We start from the raw sequence: 19432 nt of genomic DNA on the forward strand, positions 1-19432 counted from the left end.
TACATTTAAATATTGTCTACTTGAAGAATTTGACATTAATGCATACAACGTTTTTAGAATACAAAAAATACAACAAATTGATTTTCTCACTATAACGGCTAGTGATAGCATCTGGTAATTATATATTTAGCTACCCGATTTTGTTCTTATTAAAAGACGGTCACATTTTCCTGCACAAGGCTAGTCTACTTTTGACTTCTTGTCATGCAATACCTCAACCACTAGAAACTGCATACGCATGATCACCAAGTTTCTTTTACATAAAAAAAAATAATAATAATTGCCAACTTTAGCGTGAAACGGGAATTTTTGGGAATTTTTTGTGCATATAAAGTTTATAAATGAAGCCCCATGTGTGCTGTCATGTGCCTCTTTGTCAGGAGTAGCTTCCATCTGGCCACTCTCCTATAAAGCCCAGTTTGGTAAAGTGCTGTAGAGACTGTTGTCCTTCTGGCAGGTTCTGGCATCTCAGCCAAGAACTTTATAGTTCTGTCAGAGTGGTCATTGGGTTCATAATCCCCTCCCTGACCAAGGTCCTTCTTGCACGGTTGCTCAGATTGGTATTTCCATATGTTTGCAATTTCCCAATGGAGACCACTGTGCTCTTGGAAACTTTCAACACTCTAGAAATAGTTTTATACCCTTCCCCAGATATATGCCTCATCACAATTCTATCTCGGAGATCTACATACAGTTCCTTGGACTTCATGGTATAGTTTCTGCTCTGACTTGCACTGTCAACTGTGGTACCTTCTATACTGTATATGAATAACCTCCAAACAATTGAATTGGCCACAGGGGAACTCCACTTAAGTTGTAGCGATGTCTTATGGATGATCAAAGGAAATTGGATGCACTTCCATTTTGAATTCTGGCTGTAACACAATGTGGAATAAGTCAAGGGGTATGAATACTGTCTGAAGGCACTGTATAAGCATGACGCATTAGACACCTTATATGAGGAGTATCTTTTTGCCATCCCAAGGGCCTTGACTACACAGTGCTCAGGTATAAGTTCACTTTCCACCCCCATGAAGCAGTTAACTAGCCTGGTCTCAGACCTGTTTGTGCCGTCTTGCCAACTCATCATTGTTTGGCTTGACAATGACCATGGAAGTTAGCAAAAAAGCATAAACAGATCTGGGACAAGGCTATCCTTTAACCACCCCTCGCTGTAGAAAATGGAGCTGTCCTTTTTTCACCTCTGGTAGAAGCGGGCATATATTTTTTTACTCTGCACACGCCCTCACAGCAGTGCTGATAATGGCATTATCAGTTGTACAATGTGGTGTTGGACTATTGCTGCAGTGTGATCAGCTGTCCCAGTGGTGCTGCACAAACATGTTGTGTTGTAGTGGCTTTATGTTTGGCAATGGGAAAGACAACTAGTCAATGCAGGGACTTTTCCACTGCCATTTCGGTAATAAAAAATGCATAGTGCTTTATCTCCTTGTCCAAGTTGTTGTATAACTGCACTTCATGTGTTGTCAAATGTAGTTGTTCTGCGCCCCCCCCCACCAAATGAACAGAACCATGTCATCAAGGGAAAGGAATGAGTGAAAACAGGTTATCAAGACAGGACCAGGGATCCAGTCCCTCTGCAATCCAGGGTGTGAAGTATGTCGCTGTAATTATTTTGTTAGAGAATAAACAAAGCCATTCTCCTGAAAGGATGAACCAGGAAATCGTTTTTTTTTTCTTTTCTTTTTTTACGGCATTCAACAGGCATTCTGTTGTAGTTCACTTTCGGAGAATGTGGGGTAGCAGTGGCGCATAGATTCTGGTGTCTTTTGTATAAAAAGAAGAGTAACTGAAAATGTAGCTCAATGCAGCAGCAGTTACAGCAGTTATATTAGAAACACTTGTAATACAAATGTATGAGCCAGAGGCCCTTGTATGAGAGCTTTATTCCTTCCTTGGGTGTTCGTTCATGTTCACATGGATCTTTACAAACAGTCAGATGGTTGAAGCTTTCAGCAGTGATCTGAGCCATGCGAGAGACCACATCCAGGGATGAAGTACTGAACAAAGTGAACAAAAGAGGGAGAATGCTATAGCGCTGTGGAACAGATTCAGCCTCTTCTACTTCATTCTATCGCCACTGCTGGAATCTATATACACTCCCCCGGGAATGGCCCCCAATGGCCCCCAAAGTTTTATATCAGCTGCACATTCAAGCTTTATTCATTCAACAAAAAAACATAACCAACCAATAACATAACATTCACTCAGGGGTGGGCAGTGCAAAGATAGAAACACAGGAGGGTAAATAGGGGACACATTCACAGTTTACAGGCAAAAGAACGAGAGCAGAAATTGGGGCTGGAGGGAGGGAGTGGGCTGGGGGGTGGGTGGGTGGGTCTGGGCCTTGTTTAGAAGCACTTGCGATGCACAATGGAAGGGCCGGCCTCGTCGTACTCCTGCTTGCTGATCCACATCTGCTGGAAGGTGGAGAGGGAGGCCAGGATGGAGCCACCGATCCAGACGGAGTACTTCCTCTCTGGTGGGGCAATGATCTGGTAACACAGAAGATGTCATTTAATACACAGAATGAACAAATCACATTGCAGTGACTTAAGGTACAGTACAATAAAGCTTAGTGAGACAAAAATCAGTGATATTTCGCTTTAGATTGAGTCGTAACAACTTGCATGAAATCATGAAACATTTATCAAGACAAAGATTTATATTCAAAGTAAAGAGGTCAAAAGGATAATTGCGTTGAAATGGACCAATATCAGTACTGGCTGTGAATGGCAGAAAATAGACCTTTAAATTAGGATGAATACTATACCGAACAAGGTAAAGTCCCTATACAACATCTCACACAGTGACTTGTAAGTTAACTCTGGATGTTAGTATCTCCTACACACCTTGATCTTCATGGTGCTGGGGGCCAGGGCAGTGATCTCCTTCTGCATTCTGTCTGCGATGCCAGGGTACATGGTAGTACCTCCTGACAGGACGTTGTTGGCGTACAGGTCCTTACGGATGTCAATGTCACACTTCATGATGCTGTTGTAAGTGGTTTCATGGATACCAGCGGACTCCATGCCTGGGGAGGAAACCAGAGGAAATCACACAGAGTCACAAGAGACAGAGATAGATCCCTGTTTCAAACTGTTGAGAGAACGGCAGATGGAGAGAGTAAAAAGGGATACAAGAAAAAGAGAGTGGGATTACCGATGAAGGATGGCTGGAAGAGGGTCTCGGGGCAGCGGAATCTCTCATTGCCGATGGTGATGACCTGACCGTCGGGCAGCTCATAGCTCTTCTCTAGAGAGGAGGAGGAGGCAGCGGTGGCCATCTCATTCTCAAAGTCCAGGGCCACGTAGCACAACTTCTCCTTGATATCGCGGACAATTTCTCTCTCGGCTAGAGATAGGAGGATAAGGGGGAGGTTAGATTAAGGATTGATTGGTAGTTTGGCAGAACAGCACTTCTGTGTCCGCGTAGGCCTCTGCTCAAAAGTCATATACTGTACAGTATGAGAGAATATAGTCTCATCAGATATTTGCCCATCCCAGAGTTCCTACTGACCGGTGGTGACGAATGAGTAGCCCCTCTCGGTCAGGATCTTCATGAGGTAGTCAGTGAGATCGCGGCCAGCCAGGTCCAGACGCATGATGGCGTGGGGAAGGGCATAACCCTCATAGATGGGGACGTTGTGGGTGACACCATCACCAGAGTCAAGGACAATACCTGTGGAGGTTTAGGAGGACACCGTTTTTTTGGGGAGGACACGAAGGTTAAGACCCAGTGGAACTGAATGGTCAGTATAAAATGAGGCTGGTTTTGACTGGTGTGTTCGACTGACCTGTTGTGCGACCAGAGGCGTAAAGGGATAGAACAGCCTGGATAGCTACGTACATGGCTGGAACGTTGAAGGTCTCAAACATAATCTAGAACAGGACCATTTGTTTAGGTTACAGTGTTATTTTTTCACACTAACATATCATTCTCACGGCACTAATCAAAGGTCATAGCATCGTGTAACACATTTCTTCTGTATATATCAAGAGCCTTACAGAGCCTTAAAAGGCTAGGTTAGAGATATACATTGGACCAAGTCTCAGCTGTCGTGTATGAGGGTCATCACCTGGGTCATCTTCTCCCTGTTGGCTTTGGGGTTAAGGGGGGCCTCTGTCAGCAGGGTGGGGTGCTCCTCTGGGGCCACACGGAGCTCATTGTAGAAAGAGTGATGCCAAATCTGCCAATCCACACAAAACACACAAACCAATCAAACAAACAACCTCACCACAACCTGGTGAAAAAAAGTGGTTCGATTGAGGCCCTTGTTGAAATCCCACACAAAACATTGAGGTCGATCTTGAGAGAAATTTACGATTCTAAGTGAATAACACCATCTGTTGCATGCATCTGTTGAGGGGATGACAGCATGTGCCCTGAGATAATTGGTTGACATGTTTGTCTCCTAGTCACCGGGGATGAGTCATAGCTAAATTACATGACAAGACTGCCATGGTGGAGGATGGGGGGTTCCATTAACATAACATCTCTTTAGCTAACCAATGAACATGTCGTAGTTCTGAGAATAGATCCTGGATCTAAATGCCACTGGATGGATCCCAAAGTGCCACCCGGGGAGTTGTGTTGGCTGAGGGGCTATTTTTGGGTGACATGATGGAAAATGAACGTACATCAAATTCCATGTTGGAGTGTGTTCCTGCTTTCCAATGTGATTTTTTTTGATGGTCGTCCAAGTCATGTGTGTTTTATGAGTCTGTGTGTCATTGTTGTATTGTGTGTAGTAGGGTGTGGTAGGTTTACTTTTTCCATGTCATCCCAGTTTGTGATGATGCCGTGCTCGATGGGGTACTTCAGGGTTAGGATACCTCTTTTGCTCTGTGCCTCGTCACCCACATAACTGTCTTTCTGTCCCATGCCGACCATCACACCCTAGGGAGAGGAACAGGCTGCTCAGAAACCCACTCACCACACTGTAAAGTGGATGCTATTGCTAGCACTGAAATTCATCAAATAGACTTTGCTGTGTGGAGACTTAAACCATGATGGGTAACAAAAGTGAAACATTTAAATAAAAATGCTTTGAAATTAAGAATATAACAAGGACCATGAAAGACTATGGTCAAAAAGTGGATGATTTCCCATCGCCCAATCAGAAGTCGGTTACATCCAGCCGCTCTTTTGATGGACAAATGGCGGCTCACCTGATGTCTGGGACGGCCTACGATGGAGGGGAATACTGCTCTGGGGGCGTCGTCCCCGGCGAAGCCTGCCTTGCACAGACCGGACCCATTGTCACACACAAGGGCGGTGCTCTCTTCGTCGTCACACATTGTCAATTCTTTGCTTTACCTTCCTTACTCCGACTGGAGACAATCACTGCAGGGGCACCAAACAGAAGAGTAAGTTAACATCTACAGAATGGTAGATTAGTGTGTGTGTGTGTGTGTGTGTGTGTGTGTGTGTGTGTGTGTGTGTGTGTGTGTGTGTGTGTGTGTGTGTGTGTGTGTGTGTGTGTGTGTGTGTGTGTGTGTGTGTGTGTAAGTCTATCCCTCTAAAGTAATGTGACCACACCCTTCTGAGGTGAATTCATGAAAACCGTAAACCACAACAGAAGTCTGGTGTGGCAATTATTGACATTAATTCATGCAGGAATACTTGGCTCAGGTAAATCCACTAGTGTGTACCAAAATGTGAAAAAAGGATGTAGGCTATTCCTATTAAAAGTGAAAAAGTCAATTTGGAATGTTGGCATGTGCTTGGAGTACAATATAAATACATTTTTCCAAAAGCCTATGGAGCACATTGTTATACAATGTTATAACACTGTACAAATGTAACATTAATAGCAGAACATTCATGATTAAGACCAAAACTCCCCATAGGAGTTACCCTACAAACCTCCTGAGTTAGGGTTAGGGTTGTACACCAGTCTGTAATGAATGGATTCAGCACCCTGGGAAAACTTCCTAATTAGGAAATGATGCGACATCATGTCTGTCTTTGGACTGGACTTTGAAAACCTTTCTCCTTCACTCCCTTCCTCTCTGGCCCTGCCTGTCTACAATCGTAAAAAAAAAAAAAAAACTAGAAAGGAGAGAAACATGACAGGGATGGGAGGGAGAGAGAGAGAGGGCAGCAGAATCAATGAGGACCATATTTAGTCATAAACCTTTGGAATAAAGGATTTCCAAAGCTTTCCAGCAGAGGGCACCATGAGAAACTATGATGGAGTTCACTGCTGAAGATTGGCTGGTGTTGAACTCTTCAAGACTCCTATCATTTGCAGAACACAGCAGAGACCCCTATATGCAACCAGTCATCACCTCATTTGCACATTTCAAAGCTTTCCACATTTCAAAACTGTAGACAGTAAACGTCCAAACTTTCCAAACTGACTGAGTTCCCAAGAGACTTAACACTCTATGAGACAATCTATGAGCCTGGCTGTTTCCAAGAGCCGTTACAAGACTTTGAGACAGCCTTGGAGAGAAACGTTTCTCTTGCGTTACGGCACTGACCCAGCTGTCTAATACTATGATCAACTACCTGAAAAAACTATTTATAATTGATAACAGGTTTCTGAGCCTATACCATAGTTGCAACAAGACATTGCAAATTGAGCATTTACAACTGTGTTATTCTACCACACTCTTTCAAGCAGCAACACTTGCTTCTTCAACCACAAATCCTAAGTGAATCACAACAGCATGATACTTAAGATCTCTTCCAAGAGCTGTGACACTTAATACCCACAACAGACCACAGTGACTTAGTTGTGAGACTTCAAAATCCCTGTCTTGCATTAACATACACCTGCGAGATTAGCCAAAGCTCTTCAAGGCTAATGAGCTTGGTTTAAATTGAGCAGCCGTCTGTGCTGTAAGGTGCTGACCCCTGCAGTTGACTCAGACTAGCAGATTAGCAGCTAACAATTTAGCAGGTGTCGACTTGAGACAGTCAGGCAGACTGGCAGGCGGGAGAGGAGGAGAGGGTAGGAGAGCAGAGAAGAAAGAAGTGGGAAGAAGATGATAGGAGAGGAGCAGGGAGGAGAGAGGACAGAGAGGGGCTGAGAGGAGCAGGGAAGAGAGAGGGGGAAAGAAGATGATAGGAGAAGAGCAGGGAAGAGAGAGGGGAAAAGGAGAGGTGAGGTGCTGGCCTACTTACCCTGACAGTGCTTGGCCGGGGTATGCCTCTCAAGGATGATGTGCCCCCTCACTTGCCTGGGGAGAGTTTATGTAGCTCCCAGACCCTATCCTCCACTTCCCCCTCCCACTTCCCAAACATGGAGCCGGGGCTGCACTCTCCCTGTCTGCCTCACTCAGCCAGAGCCTTATAGGGATGGCCGGGGAAAAACAGTCCAATCCTAGTGCTTTAGTGGAGGGCCCCAGTCCCATCATTCAGAGCATTCCAGGGGCCTTTTTTTCTGTGAAAGGCAGGAGATCTCACCATCCTGGAACATAAACACACAGCACAGAGCTCATAGGACTGCCCCCTGTGACACACAGGGCCCTCACATACACGCACAGACTGAGTGACACGGAAGAGTGAAACGGGTTTGGCCACAAATACAGCCTATAGGTGCTGTTTGAATTGGCATCAGTTAGATGAGGAAATATTCGATAGGTGTGAAGAAATATTATTTCTTGTCAGTTGAGGTAGAGGTCTGTTAAATTGTATTGTATCTATGGAATATCCTGACCTTTCAAAATGTCAGATTGTTATTCTACACATGTTTTTCTCAGTACTTCTCTGGAATGATCTTCCAGATATCTTCTGTGATGACCCACACTGAAAGGAGAGTGGTCCCACTTTATCTAGATAATCTCATATAGTTGATCTTCAGATGGTCATACTAACACTAAACTATCTGTTGATAAGCAACTGGTTGCTACGGTTACTGTTTAGGGTTAGGATAAGGGTTCATGTTAGGGTTAGGGCTAGGGTTAGTAGATAGTTAGTTGAAATGTTGTTGACAGTTATCGAACATCTACAGAACATCTACTTGGGGCAATCCAGATAAAGGGAGTGTTACCAAAAGTGAGTGTTACCAAACCCGTTTGTGAGCGGCGGCTTGGGTAGGTAGCGAGGAAAAGTGAAGTTGAGGCTTTACTGATGGTGCTGAAAGAACCTGTCACCAACTGCCCATTGCCACAGCGCCGAGAGCCACAGAAAGTGGCGTGTTGAGTCGCTGGCTCTTAGAATTACAAAGGCTACATCCCTCTGCTCTAACAATCAGAGGGTCAGACAAACAGTTCTCCCCTGGTCAAAAAGCACTTTATCTTCCAGCATCATTTTTATGAAAGGGCCATTTCACCACATTTTAACCTCATATTCATTATATACGTCACCATACCAGTGTTTCTAGCCTACACATATGTGAAAATGACTCGTTTTCATTCTATGGTCAAAAGCTTAAGTGTCCCTTTAAGTTGAAGCTAAATAGATGGCTATAATATTGAACGATATGAGGTGCCGCTGGTCATAAGTTGGGGATGGGACGGTCATCATCATCTACCCTGGCGCTGGTGAGATCCCATACTGTAAACCCATGAGCTCATCTTCAAACGGATTGGCCGGGTTTTGTCTCAGGTCCCAGGCTCTCTGGGCTCTCTGCTTGTCTGATGAGGTATGCTACGCCACAACAACGTACTGACGATGGCCAGCACAAAGCCATATCAGGATGAGAGACAGTCGGGGAGAGAGTGAGGTGAAAGGGGGTGGATAGAAGGGGGAGAGAGAGGGAATAAGGAAGTGAGAGAGTAAGAATATTATCAGCATGACTGGAGGACTATTGGGTTTGTGGTTGAGCTCAACTAAATGTACTGTGAAAGGCTATTGTTGGCGAATATGAATTGTCATTTGATGCAAATGGTACAGCAATCCCTCTGAAACAGTTCAAATGATCCGGACTCATCAGGCTGTGCAAAATAATGTAGCTGTCACCCAATGATCAGCAGTTTTAAAGCAACAGCAAAATCTCTCAATTTTTTTTTCAATTCAAGTTTTAAAAGTACTTTTTTTTTTTTCTCTGCCATAAATCTTGAAATAACATTCTCAATTCCTTCTCATGTTCTGCAAAGTCATGAGGATGATATTTGACTGATTTTGTTCCTTCGTTGTGTGATCGAGGGAATTCTCAGTCCTGTTGTATTAAAGGATTGGTCATTTTCAGTAGTACAGAAGCGAAACTGTTTCATGGAAGAAATGCTTGGAATGTTGGATCTGCTGTCAAAAATAAATGTTGTTTGTTGTAGCCTACACTCCATCCTAGACTGACGCTAGCTGATGCTGGTATTCCTTTGGTTCATACTTTTAACACTTGGAATTAGTAACAAGACGTTGTACAGCAAGATGGCCAAATGTACCACATTACAAGACTTTTCATTCATTGTAACACAAGGGCAAAATGATTCAACAGTACACAGCTCTTCCAATATTGTCTAACTAGTCAGACTTGCACATCTCTACAAAGAGCCCTTTTACCAATACATGACCTTTGCAATACCAGCATGGCTGGTGTTTATCACTCTCTGTCAGCGTGAAATCCTTCAAATTGGAGGTCAGCTTTACACATGGAAGGAAAGCCACTGACCTGCCTCCCACTCTGCCACAGTAACAGCGCACAGCAGATTTGAATGCAGCACCAAAAAAGGAGCTGTTCAGTAAATAAGGAGAGACTTGGCAGACCGCGCTTCCTCAAGGCATGTAGGGAAGAAACAATCCCACCGAAGGTGTGGTCTGGGAAAAAACATACCCTCACTCTATTTTGTGTCTGTGTGTGGTGTGTGTGTGTGTGTGTGTGTGTGTGTGTGTGTGTGTGTGTGTGTGTGTGTGTGTGTGTGTGTGTGTGTGTGTGTGTGTGTGTGTGTGTGTGTGTGTGTGTGTGTGGTGTGCGTGTGCGTGTGCGTGTGTGCTGTGTGTGCGTGTGTGTGTGTCTGTGTGTGTGGTGTGTGTGTGCGTGCGTGCGGGTGCACGTGCGTGTGCGTGTGTGCGTCTGCATCTACCTAATACTGTGGGTGAAAAGGCGCTCCACGTGTTTAAACTGAAGGTATCCTTTGCACCCCATCAGTCAGCGTGAGCTCACTTATTCCCATGTTTAGCTGCACTCTTTACTTCCTCTCCTCTCTTGCAGCGACTTCTCTTCTCCTTTATGAGACCTCCTCTCGTTCTTTGCCTCATTGAAGGCACATCTGCGCGCCTAAGTGATAGTAACGGCAGCAACTGATTCAGTGAGCCTTGTTTTGAAAGACGATGCATAACACTCTGCACCTTTCAGAAGACCGGGGGTATACAGCATCATGTAAGACATGTTGTTATCTATTTGAGAGGTTCTAAAGGAACATGATAGTCATCCTAACCTTGATGTCACATAACTTGACAAACATCTCTGCCCCTCAGTATCTTCCACCTATGCCTCTTTCATTGAATCGAGTTAGCAGCATTTATAGGGGAACGTGGCTGTAGACCGTTACATCTCCCTCAACACAGCTACTGCTGCTACTGTTCCGACTATCAGCTTTGATATAAATCCTCTCCACATTAAATCCCCATCTGACGTCAGGCCATCACGGCAGACATCAACCGATCAGAGCAGGCCAGTGTGTGCAGCAGGCCAGTGTGTGCAGCAGGGCGATGGGCTCTTGCAGGGCTCTACTGGCATGTGCTTTGACCGAAAATGGCAAAGCAGCTGTGGTCTTTAAGGACATTCCCTGCTGCCTTCTCATTGGACGCTTAGCATCAACAGGCATCTGCTCACAACCAGCTCTGGAATGTCTTATGGTGACTCCTCGCAAGCAAGGCCTGAGCCCATTTTCTTCCTGTTTTGAGTCTCTCTCTGTGTGTGTGTGTGTGTGTGTGTGTGTGCGTGTGTGTGTGTGTGTGTGTGTGTGTGTGTGTGTGTGTGTGTGTGTGTGTGTGTGTGTGTGTGTGTGTGTGTGTGTGTGCGCACGTGCGTGCGTGCGTGATTGTCTATGTGTGTGTGTGTGAGAGAGAGTGAAAGTGAGAGAGAGAGAGAGAGAGAGAGAGAGAGAGAGAGAGAGAGAGAGAGAGAGAACATTGTGTTAGCTAACTCGAGTACAGATCCAGTACCTCAATACTCTTCAGACTTCAGTTCCTTGTTCCATTTCCTTAATGACCTCTGATTGGTCAAAGGATTTGAAGGTCTCAACCATATTGCTTTCACCAGCCAAATCCAATGAAATCTGTGGTGATGAGGTGAAGAAGATGAGAAAAAGAAGACAATGCCCTACTGGGTAAACCTAGGGATATTATCTGGTGTAATCTGTCTTGTCTCTGTGGGTTTCCACCTCTTTTACTGTTGTATTTAGCCTCACCTGACCTCTGGCCTACTGGTATCCCCCTTCCCTTTACTGCCCTCACTGTCTGTGTTCTGCGGAGCACTGGCACTGTCTGTACTCCATGTGTCTTTTCCTCTCTCGCCCTCTAGTGGCATAATAATAACTTTTGTTTTTCAGCAAAACAGCTTTAGGGAAGAGTTCATATTTAGATGTTTTGATTTCAGATTCAACCCAACTGCTGGAATGAAGTGTTCGGTAACACTTTCTATGAAGTACATAACGCTTCATAACGTCCTTCATAATGCGTTACAACACACTTTAACAACATCTCATAATGTACAGTATTATAAAGCTTGATAACTCACTATTCATGTGTTTTTGTATACTTTAACTAAAGTGATTCACTTATTTATAAAACACTATAGAAGGTATTTGTAGGCTTTAAGTAAAGTGTAATCCTTTTCCAGAATACAAAGAAAAAGCAACAACACAGAGTTAGCTACCCTGGTAACGTCACCATTTTATTTAACAGTGGAAACATCATGTGGACATTTTTAAGCAAAGCTGTTTATTATTTCAACACATTAAAAAAACACAGCATTTAGCTCCAATTTTATACAGAGAGACTACGGTTAAGTTCCTTGCTCAAACACACATTGAAAGGGCCTTGGGGATTCAAACCAGCATCCTTTCAGTTACTGGCCCAGCACTCTAACCACTAGGCTACCTGGGCACCAATATAACTGACTGGGTGCAAAAACAGGCTTACTATGTGGACTACATCCATGTATGTGGACCCCAGGAATAGTAGCTGCTGCATGTGCAGTAGCTAATGGGGATCCTAATACACTAAACTAAACTACTGCACAACAAGAGCACTTTCTATAGCAAACAGATCTGTGCACTATAGGAGGCTGGTGGGAGGAGCTATAGGAGGACAGGCTACAGAGGACCACACAGCCTACTCATCACGTGAGCGTGTTCACTGAACCAACTGTCTTACACGTCACCCCCCCCCTTTGACCATCTTCAAGAGACCCATCCGACACTCTGAAAATGAGGGGTTCAACAAGGGTTCTTCTAAGATCGTCAAAGTTCTTTGAAGAACCTTAGGGTGCTTGGCACTGGAAATTGCCCCCAAAAGGTTATTCCAAGAACCCCATAGGAGGTAGGATTAATCAAGGTACCTCCTTAGTTGGTGAGAGGGGGGGGGGGGGGGTTCTTGGAGGAACTTAACTGCCCAACTGAAACATTTGGATTTGAAAGGACAGCAGGAGCAGGCACATAACTGAAAAATGTAAAGAGCTCCTCCATTTCAGTTAAGGTTTGTCCCTTGTACAATCAAATTGATACAGTTTTATAATGATACCACCTATTTATATATAGGTGATATATTTGTAAAAATTTGTACAAATTGCTATGTTGTTTATACACTTTCCAGAACATTGACACAATTCAATGGATATCAGTCAACAAAGAGGTAAGAATATGTAGGCTGTAGGAACATGTTGAAGGCTGGATGTATTGGGCGCAGATGACTGAACTGCTCACTATTGTGTGTGTGTGTCTGCAGGTATAAAGACGAGGAGGCATACAAAGGTAAGTCAATTGGTATGTTATGCAGATCACGTGTACCATCCTCCCCCCTTACCTCTTCATTTAAAATCCCAGAGGCCTCTACATTATGGACAAGGTATGTGTATGAAAACCATTATCAAAACACTTTAGGTTTAGATTTTTAAAATTCTGCTTTGCCACTAAAATCATAGTAAAACAACAAAAGTGTTATGTTATTGTTGTTATTGTTATGTATATTCTTCCTATTATTATTCATAATAATAGGGAAGGGGAGGTGATTCAAAAATGAACCCCAAAAGGTTCTTCAGAAGGTTCTTTGACGATCCATTAAAAAGAGGTTCTTTGAAGAACTTACAGGGGTTCCCCCACAGTTTCAATTTGAAGAATCCCTCAAGGATACTCCACGAACCTTTTCTTTTTAGAGTGTAGTCACAGGAACAAATGCTTAGGCATTAACTCAGCAGGCTGACATGGTCTCAACCCAGTCAGTCACATGTTAACCTTTAATGAGTACACTTGCTGGAGACTTGAAACTAGCACGTCTAACACAAACCAACACATGTCAAACTAACACGTCTTCAGGTCTCAGGCAAGATTGCTCATCACGTCAGCATAGATCACCAAACCATGCTGTTTTGATGAGTAACCTTGCAGGATCTTGAAGACGTGTAACAGATGGGGATCTGTGAAACTCACTCATCAGCCTGAAGTGTCACCCCTTGCATGATTGAAGAAGGCCTTTTTCAATATGATGGGTTGGAATGCTTCAGGAAAGAGGGTCCATGTGTTTGCGAGGCAGAGGTCCTGAGTTTTTGTCTCGTATGAGCTGAATCAGGGGGAAGAGATACTTGCTATGCATACAGAGTAATTAACATGAACTTCTTGAGCTAATTCTTATAGACATTAGCGAAGTGGGCTAACACAGTCTTGTGACATGCAGGAGACCCGGTTTGAACCCAGTCAGTCACAAGAACAATATTAAATGTGCTGTAAAGCCCAAGGAATTTTTTATTTAAATACTTTTGTTAAATTCATCTCAAAGTCAATGAAAAGTCATTATTACTGGTACTGACTCAAAACTAAATTAGTCACATCAACTGTATTTTATAAAAAAATTCCCCAACATGCTCTACTGCAGGTTTATTTTTTGGGAATTGTTTTGAATATCTGTGTTTTTGCATGTACATTGAGTGAATAATTCTATGCTACGCAAAGATAAATAACATACATTTTTCTCAACTAATCCTATCATTCAGTTACATTTTTTGCACCCTTTGCGGAAATGGTTGTTCCAGTTTAAATGACTTAGGTAGTCTCCTCACAAAGCTCCTAACCCTGGCAGTCATTATGAATGCAGTTTGTGAGTGAATAAAAATGTCAACCATTGAAATGTCCTAACTCTGGCTTGAGTGCAATAGGAATGATGTATCCCTTTGCAAGCCAACATAATGTGATTTGCAGGTAGGGTTGGAAAATTCTGGTTAATTTCCCTTGGTTTTCCAGAAATCACAGTTGGAATATTGAAATACTGAACATTTTGGGAAATTTACTGGAATTTTGCAACCCTACTTGCAAGCCTGATGCGGCTTGTAAACCATGAGTTTCTGTCCACTGTATTACGGTAAAGCTAAGCCTGAAAATAAGGCCTTATCAGATATGTAATGTATTGTCATAAAACAAGTTTAATTATAAAGATATCATTCACCTAGGAATTAACTTGGTTAAAGCCACAGAACTGCAATATTAATTCGATTCATGGAATATAATTTATTATTTGTGAATACAATGATTCAATGTATGTATACATTACAAATGCAAAAATATTGAATTCCAATTCAATATTTTACTACAAATTCAAAATTATGGAATTCAAATACAATTTCTGTAACTAGCTCATTCCCAGCTCTGTCTGTAAGAAAGTGTTTTCACTCGTTAGCTCGCTAGCCATTCGCGTCTGTAGTTGTCTGTGTTTTCAAACCAGCATGGCTATAATGCATTGTGCACTATAGTCTTATAAGTCAAGTCATTACAGTTCATATATAAAATATAATACAGAATTTTACGAGTGCTTAGGAGTTATTATGGATGCTTATACTCAGTGTTATAACAAATGATAAAGGATGTTATAAAGCGTTATTCAAATGTACTTCGTAGAATGTGCTACCGAGTGTTTAAGCTTCAGTTCTTTCAAGATAAATCATCAATAAAGCAAACTAGTTTCTCTGCTGTTGTTGATCAGATGGATCATAATGCATACATCAACATGCTTCTAAAAACCTTGTCTACCCAACAATTAAATAATCCTAACATCAAGGTTTCAATGTATTGCATCATGTTATCATAGGAAGGAAGAGGATGAGGAGGGGTGGGTTGCACATAAATGAATGTTTTGCCAGGAGCAAACAACATGGTGAGAGCTGATGGAGGTCTGACCCACTGACAGACAGAGAAACTTTACCACTTTTACAACAGAGCTGTGGCCAGCTGATGACTCAACCTGGGTAGCAGAATTACAGTGAGAGCTGAGAACTAGGCATAGTGACTATGCAAATAGTAGGTGGTGCTGTTGATTGCTTTCTGTTTGCCTTCTACTCATTTGTCAGCTGCCCCATCGAGAGCATACCGACAGGTTGCATCCTTGCCTGGCATGGCAACTGCAAGGCCTCCAACTGCAAGGCACTACAGAAGGTAGTGTGGTACACCACTGGGGCCAAGTACATCACTGGGGCCAAGCTACCTGCCATCTAGGACCTCTATACCATGCGGTGTCAGAGGAAGGCCCTAAAAATTATCAAAGACTCCAGCCACCCTAGTCATAGACTGTTCTGCTACCGCACGGCAAGAGGTACCTGGAGCACCAAGTCTAGGTTCAATAGGCTTCTAAACAGTTTCTACCCCCAAGGGAAAAAACTCCTGAACACCTAATCAAATGGCTACCCAGACTATTTGCATCCTACCCCCACCCCTTTACACCGCTGCTACTCTCTGTTGTCATCTATGCATAGTCACTTTAACAACTCTCCCTACATGTACATTTTACCTCAACTAACCCGGTGCCCCCGCACATTGACTCTTTACCGGTACCCCCCTGTATATAGTCTCACTATTGTTATTTTACTGCTGCTCTTCAAATTACTTGTTACTTTTATTTCTTATTCTTATCTGTATTTTTTTTAAACTGCATTGGCGGTAAAGGGCTCGTAATGTAAGCATTTCACTGCTGTATTCGGCACATGTGACTGAAAACATTTGATTTGAAACAGAAACCTCTCATTCCTGATGTTGAGTGGTCGACTGCCTTGGTATTTAGAGTGAATAGCTGGATAGTAGACCATGACTCATATATAACCTACCAAGCCCTACTCTTGATAAGCATCTGTTCACACTTGTCTTGACTAGTCTTCTGGGTTTTGGAGTTAGGCTACAAATTGTGATCCTCCCATTGCTGGAAATACTTTCCAAGCGTATCCCACACACAATGGTTGATTTCACTGTAAGGTGAAATACCTGTTGTATTTGGCACACGTGACAAATACAATTTGACTTGATTTGTAAGACTCATCTCAGCCTGAGAACTCACCATCATAGCAAAAACCTAAACACCATCATTCTCACATATTATCCAATAGCATACTTCTAGTTGTCTTTAAAAGTGAACCACGAATAGCAAACACGAAAGAATATAAGATTCTAAATCTGTGTGATATTGCTTCAAACAGTGCTTCTCCATTTTGTGGGATCCTCTGTGATTCACTGACTTGCCTAGTTAAATAAAAGGTTAAATGATAAAAAATAAAAAATAAACAATGCCAGGGCCTCTTCTAACTTCAAACTCATTGTTGACCACAACCCATGGACCAGTGGCAACACACCAGTGGGGCGCAAACCACAATCTGGAAAATACTGCTCATAAACGCTATCATAAAATTCACAAAGAATCCTACATGTTCACAAAGATATAATCAGAAAATGTCATAGAGTGTATTGCATAGGCCAGGAAATTAGTGTCTGATGGCTCTGTTTTGTCTGCAGAATTTTTGTGTTCCTTCTCCTGTTCGGGAAATTCTCCAATTACTTCTGGGAAATTCTCAATTGTCAATCTCAGGAAGATGTCCTTTTCCCTTTTTAGATGAGGCTTTGGCGACTTCATATTTCGTTTGGAAGTGTGGATGGGGGGCAATGTTGATTACTGCACTTTTATAAATAGTGGACTTCATTCTGTACTTCCCCTCGCGGGGAGGTCAGGAAATGTCTGCATCCTGTCACCAGGGTATTCTGGCACAACTTTCACCTAATTCCAGGAACATTGGAAAGGGCCTAATTAACATGGATACTATTGTCCATCTATCGTAAGAAAGAAAGAAAACTGTTTGTTAGAAACTCATAAAATGAGTACATGCTAATGTAGAAAACTTTTGGTCATGTTCAGGTCACATGGTCCAGAAAAAACTCCTCAATCTTGCAATGAGCAATGACCTCTTTTGATCACAAGGTCACAATTAACAAAATAACACATTTGGGATGCAGCAAGACTTTGGTGAGAAGAATCCATCCACTTAGATTCATGATTCTTGTGGTCATCTGCCTCTTAAAAGGTGTCTCGAGCCCTAATGGACCACTAGTAGAAACGTGAATCAATATAAATATCTTTGGCGCACAGTGGCACACTCATGGGTTTCAAATGACTGCATACAAATGATGTTTACGTATGTATGCGTCATAGAAAACCATCATGGTTGTGCTGCATGCAGCGTTGCTGTATCTGAAAATTGGCATCTCCATCAATCAAAAACATTGTATAAACAAATAGGCTTACGTACGGAAACATTTTGATTAATGAAAGCGAGCCACACAGATATTTTGGTAATAGGTTTTATTGCCCCTTGCTTTGTAACTAAAATGTTGGGAGTCATCCCTTGTTAATACTGCATACAGCTTGAAACAGCTGAACATTTTGTTCAGTGATGCTCACCCAGTAGCATTGGGAAGTCAACACAAACATGCACAATGGTCTTCAGTCATTCAATCTCAGTCAAATTCATTCTGATAGTTCTGACTAAACTGGTTAATGTAACCAGGTTTTAAATTTAACCTGAAAATGTTTGTACATTGTAGAGTCCAGTGCATGAATCTTTAATATACAACAGTAATAGAAAATCTGCACTCAGGCTATGACATTATAAATAACACACTTAATAAAAAATAATTTGATTAAATACAGCTTTATCTTTACTATGGTAAATAACATCGACATAAAATATATCACAAAGTGATGTTCTCTGCATCCCATCCTTTTAACATAAAAGATATTCAAGATGTCCAATTGCACTTTCTTCTGTGCAGAAATTCAGTCTGAATGCTTGTGCAATGTCCCAAAAACCCTGTCCCAGTGTGTGAAGTACGGAGCATAGTTGGACTTGAACTTCAGATGGTGCAGGTCGTGGTGCGGAGCTCCACCGTAGAGCCCAAAGGGCACCAGTCTATGCGTGGACCAGGGCAGGTCATATCCAGAGTGGTCCTCCACAGAAAGCCAGATATTCAGAACATAGAAGAGCATCTCTGTCAGGGGGTGGCAGCCCAGCAGCAGAGGGTTGACCCCAGCGAAGAATCCCAGAGACAGGGTTTCCCAGGCCCCAGAGTACTCAGTGGTCAGGGCGAAGGTGGATGTGTGCTTGTGGTGCACCTTGTGGAACGTCCGGTAGAGCCAGGGCACCTTATGGTGCAACAGATGCCAGATGAAGTATTGGAAGTCGAACAGCAGGAGGCAGGCGACCACGTCCCAGATGAGACGCAACGTTCCGGGGGCCTCGGGCATGAAGGTGGCTGGTCTCCAGAACCAGTGCAGCACAGTGAGAGGGAAGAGGAACACTACATGGTTGTAGAGGGAGTAAGCCAGGCAGCTCCACATCATGGTCCAGGAGACGTGGCTCTTCTGCTGGATCTTAAAGGTCCTGATCCAGGCCAGCCTGCGGGAGAGGAGGTCCAGCACCACGAAGGGCAGGCAGAAGGTAAGGTAGACGCTGAGGGAGAAAAGCACAGGGAAGAAAGGTGATCTGAGCCAGGCATTATATCCCAGGATGAAGTCCCATAGGCTCTGCATTGTGTTCAGTCGTGTTGTGTGTGAGCTTGACAGGCGTGTTTAAACAACCTCCTGCAAAAGCTCTCTTCTTTTATGAGTTCTCTGTGAAAAGTATCCGCCCACAGATGTCCTTATATAGACTTACTGAACTTCCGGGGGACTTCTCAGAGTGCCTTCAGAATGTATTCATACCCCTTGACTTATTCCACACTTAGCTCAGTTATCTGATTCAGAGTATGATTGTTCTGTATGCCTGTATTGAAAATCTCAATACAATCATTAAATAAATACATACATAACCAGAAATGAGTGTTATTCTAAGCTAACATTTTTCTTTTGCCAGGAGCAAACAACGTGGTGAGAGCTGATGGAGGTCTGACCCACTGACAGTCAGAGAGACTTCACCACTGTTACAACAGAGCTGTGACCCTCTGATGACTCAACCTGTGGAGCTGAGAACTTGGCATAGTGACAATGTAAACACTAG

The 19432-nt window shown here is 43.1% G+C and overlaps 2 protein-coding genes across 2 annotated transcripts; both read right to left on the reverse strand.

The window, feature by feature from the left end:
• Window positions 1-1876: 1876 nt before the first annotated feature.
• Window positions 1877-7264, reverse strand: LOC135523841 (actin, aortic smooth muscle). The gene is made up of 9 exons (XM_064950802.1): window positions 7156-7264; window positions 5193-5367; window positions 4792-4920; window positions 4100-4210; window positions 3818-3902; window positions 3541-3702; window positions 3184-3375; window positions 2874-3055; window positions 1877-2516 (listed from the first exon to the last, which is right to left on the reverse strand). The coding sequence occupies exons 2-9, from the start codon at window positions 5319-5321 to the stop codon at window positions 2373-2375; spliced, it is 1134 nt and encodes a 377-aa protein (XP_064806874.1). The 5' UTR covers window positions 5322-5367; window positions 7156-7264; the 3' UTR covers window positions 1877-2372.
• A 10460-nt stretch (window positions 7265-17724) lies between these two features.
• Window positions 17725-18996, reverse strand: LOC135525163 (cholesterol 25-hydroxylase-like protein). The gene has a single exon (XM_064952905.1). The coding sequence runs from the start codon at window positions 18964-18966 to the stop codon at window positions 18214-18216; it is 753 nt and encodes a 250-aa protein (XP_064808977.1). The 5' UTR covers window positions 18967-18996; the 3' UTR covers window positions 17725-18213.
• Between the last annotated feature and the right edge of the window lie 436 nt (window positions 18997-19432).

This window comes from Oncorhynchus masou, chromosome 31 (genome assembly GCF_036934945.1).
Source record: "Oncorhynchus masou masou isolate Uvic2021 chromosome 31, UVic_Omas_1.1, whole genome shotgun sequence".
NCBI classification, from domain to species: Eukaryota; Metazoa; Chordata; class Actinopteri; order Salmoniformes; family Salmonidae; genus Oncorhynchus; species Oncorhynchus masou.